The following is a 2,340-nucleotide window of genomic DNA, read 5'->3' as shown; positions in this document are numbered from 1 at the left end:
TCTCACTACTACTACGTCGTCGTACGTACGTACGTACTACACACACACACACACACACACACACACACACACACACACACACACACACACACACACACACACACACACACACACACACACACACACACACACACACACACACACACACACACACACACACACACACACACACACACACACACACACACACACACACACACACACACACACACACACACACACACACACACACACACACAGTGTGAAATAAGCTGAATTCCAAATGGCAAAATAACTAAATTCACTTGTGAAAAATATATCTTTAAACGGCACACATGATTCACACACTTTTAGTTCTACTTGCGATTTTAAGTCTCTACTTCTTGACGATACACAGAGATTCCGTGTCGCCGTTATTATCACATATTTCTCCCACCACAAAGATTTTTCAGGAAGGAGTGATTAGGCGCGAAAATATATGAGGAATAAGAACCGTTAGAAAATGCATGAAAGAACCGTTAGAAAACGACATAAATGCCGTTTAAGGGTTAATGTGTGTATTCAGCAGAACACAACAATTTTGCAACCGTTTTATATTTTCTGCTAGTATCATTCCTTTAAATCTAAAAGTATAATTTAATCAGCACGAAAAAACTTCCAACTGCTTCCAACAGCAAAATAAACGTTCTGCTGAACATAATCATTGTCATTGAATAAATTAATTTACACACAATATCTAGTGTTGGTTCTTAATAGCATTCAAAATTTATTATTATATTTTGCTTTTAATTCAAGAATATGGAAAACAGATTTGTGCATCAAATTATAACTATAAACATTTATTTTTTATGTTTCAGGTTTAATGGGTTACTGGACCAAAGAACCAGAATATGTTAAAGATCCAAAATTGTTTGATCCAAATCGTCCATTTAGACCACATAAATATTAAACAAAAATTAATGTAATATATACATTGTGTGTCATATACAAATGCTTGATAAGACAATTATAATTGCATTAGTATCAATAAACTACTTTATACAAGTAAAATCAGTTGAATGAAATCTTTATATTCAATAAAGTGTGTAATTATTCATAGCAAACAAGTTATTTTGTAGTATTAGCATTACTGAAGCAAGAATTAAATATTGAAATAATTTTGTTAGTAATTCTATTGAATATTATATACATGAATCTTTTAATACCATAATATTAAAAATGTTTATTTATACTATTACACAGGGCGACAAAAAAAAATCACTTTCTTCAAATTGCGATAGTGCATTTCCCGAGAATTTTTTGTGCTGAACACGATGCCGTTGACGGAATGTGCCTAGCATGTAGGATTTTGAGTAAATTGGAATGAAAGGGGCTAAAAATGGCGTTTTTTGCCATTAGTTAGTCGCATTCAGCAGACTCAGAGCCATATAAGATGGATCTAGTATTAGTTATGTATATCTGTTTGGCAGAACGGTGCGAAAGGCAAAATATCGGGGCAACTTCTCTGCGCGCGCATCTTGAGCATGAATTCTCAGCAAACTTACTTTGACATCAATCCTTGCAAGTATAATTTGAAGTTTTTAATGTAAATTTGCACAGAATTTTAAAAAACTTTTTGATGCTCTAAAAAATATTTTAGATACTGTCAAAAATAATTCTTACCACCAAAAAGTTTTTTAAAATTGTACAAATTTACATTAAAAACTCCGATTTATACTTGCGAGGATTGATGTCAAAATACAGAATCTGGAAATTCTGTATTTACCATACAAAGACTTACAAAAAGATACAAGTAATCTATATTGCAAAAAAGTTCCTCTATAACGATGAACCCCTAAGAACAGCATTGTTCCCATTAAATTAAAATAGAATGTGCACAGGTACCGAAAGTCATGCGAAAATGGCCGAATATCACATCGCTACCCTTCGTGAGTTGCTTGTATAGACACGCATGTGAGGATACAGATCAGGGGAGAGGGGGAAACCGCGAACCGAGAATTATAATGAGATCGCGGCGCTGATCGCAAATTTTGTCAAGTATAAAAGACAATTCATTTCAGAACGGCTTTTTGATCTCCTGCCTATGATCCAAATTCCGCAAGCCCACTAGCAATCCGCTAGACGAGCACTGATTCAAGAATTCGGCCGACGATGAGTCCTGGGGGTACTTCAATAGGAGCGTACTTCGCCTCCATTGAACGTTTTCAACACCGTTCGAAATCAACTTCCACCACTTCCGCTGAGTAGATGAGACAAGGGGGTAGAGTGCTCTGCCTCCATCGGGTGTTCCTGACAATCAAAAAACAAATTCCGAGTCTTATACGTGATGCGATCGGCAAAAACTAAGGAGAGTGTTCTCTA

General features: G+C 35.6%; 1 protein-coding gene across 1 annotated transcript in view; it reads left to right on the top strand.

The window, feature by feature from the left end:
- The window catches only part of LOC105620780 (28S ribosomal protein S18c, mitochondrial), a 12,862-nt gene extending 11,833 nt beyond the window's left edge, over positions 1 to 1,029 (top strand). Inside the window, exon 3 of the mRNA XM_012202270.1 lies at positions 837 to 1,029. Within this exon, the coding sequence (XP_012057660.1) occupies positions 837 to 928 (92 nt within the window). The 3' untranslated portion in view covers positions 929 to 1,029. The remainder of the gene's footprint in view (positions 1 to 836) is intronic.
- The last annotated feature ends 1,311 nt before the right edge of the window (positions 1,030 to 2,340 follow it).

Source organism: Atta cephalotes (genome assembly GCF_000143395.1).
Source record: "Atta cephalotes unplaced genomic scaffold scaffold00029, whole genome shotgun sequence".
NCBI classification, from domain to species: Eukaryota; Metazoa; Arthropoda; class Insecta; order Hymenoptera; family Formicidae; genus Atta; species Atta cephalotes.
Note: the sequence above shows the minus strand (reverse complement) of the source record. Positions and strands in the feature narration are given on the sequence as shown.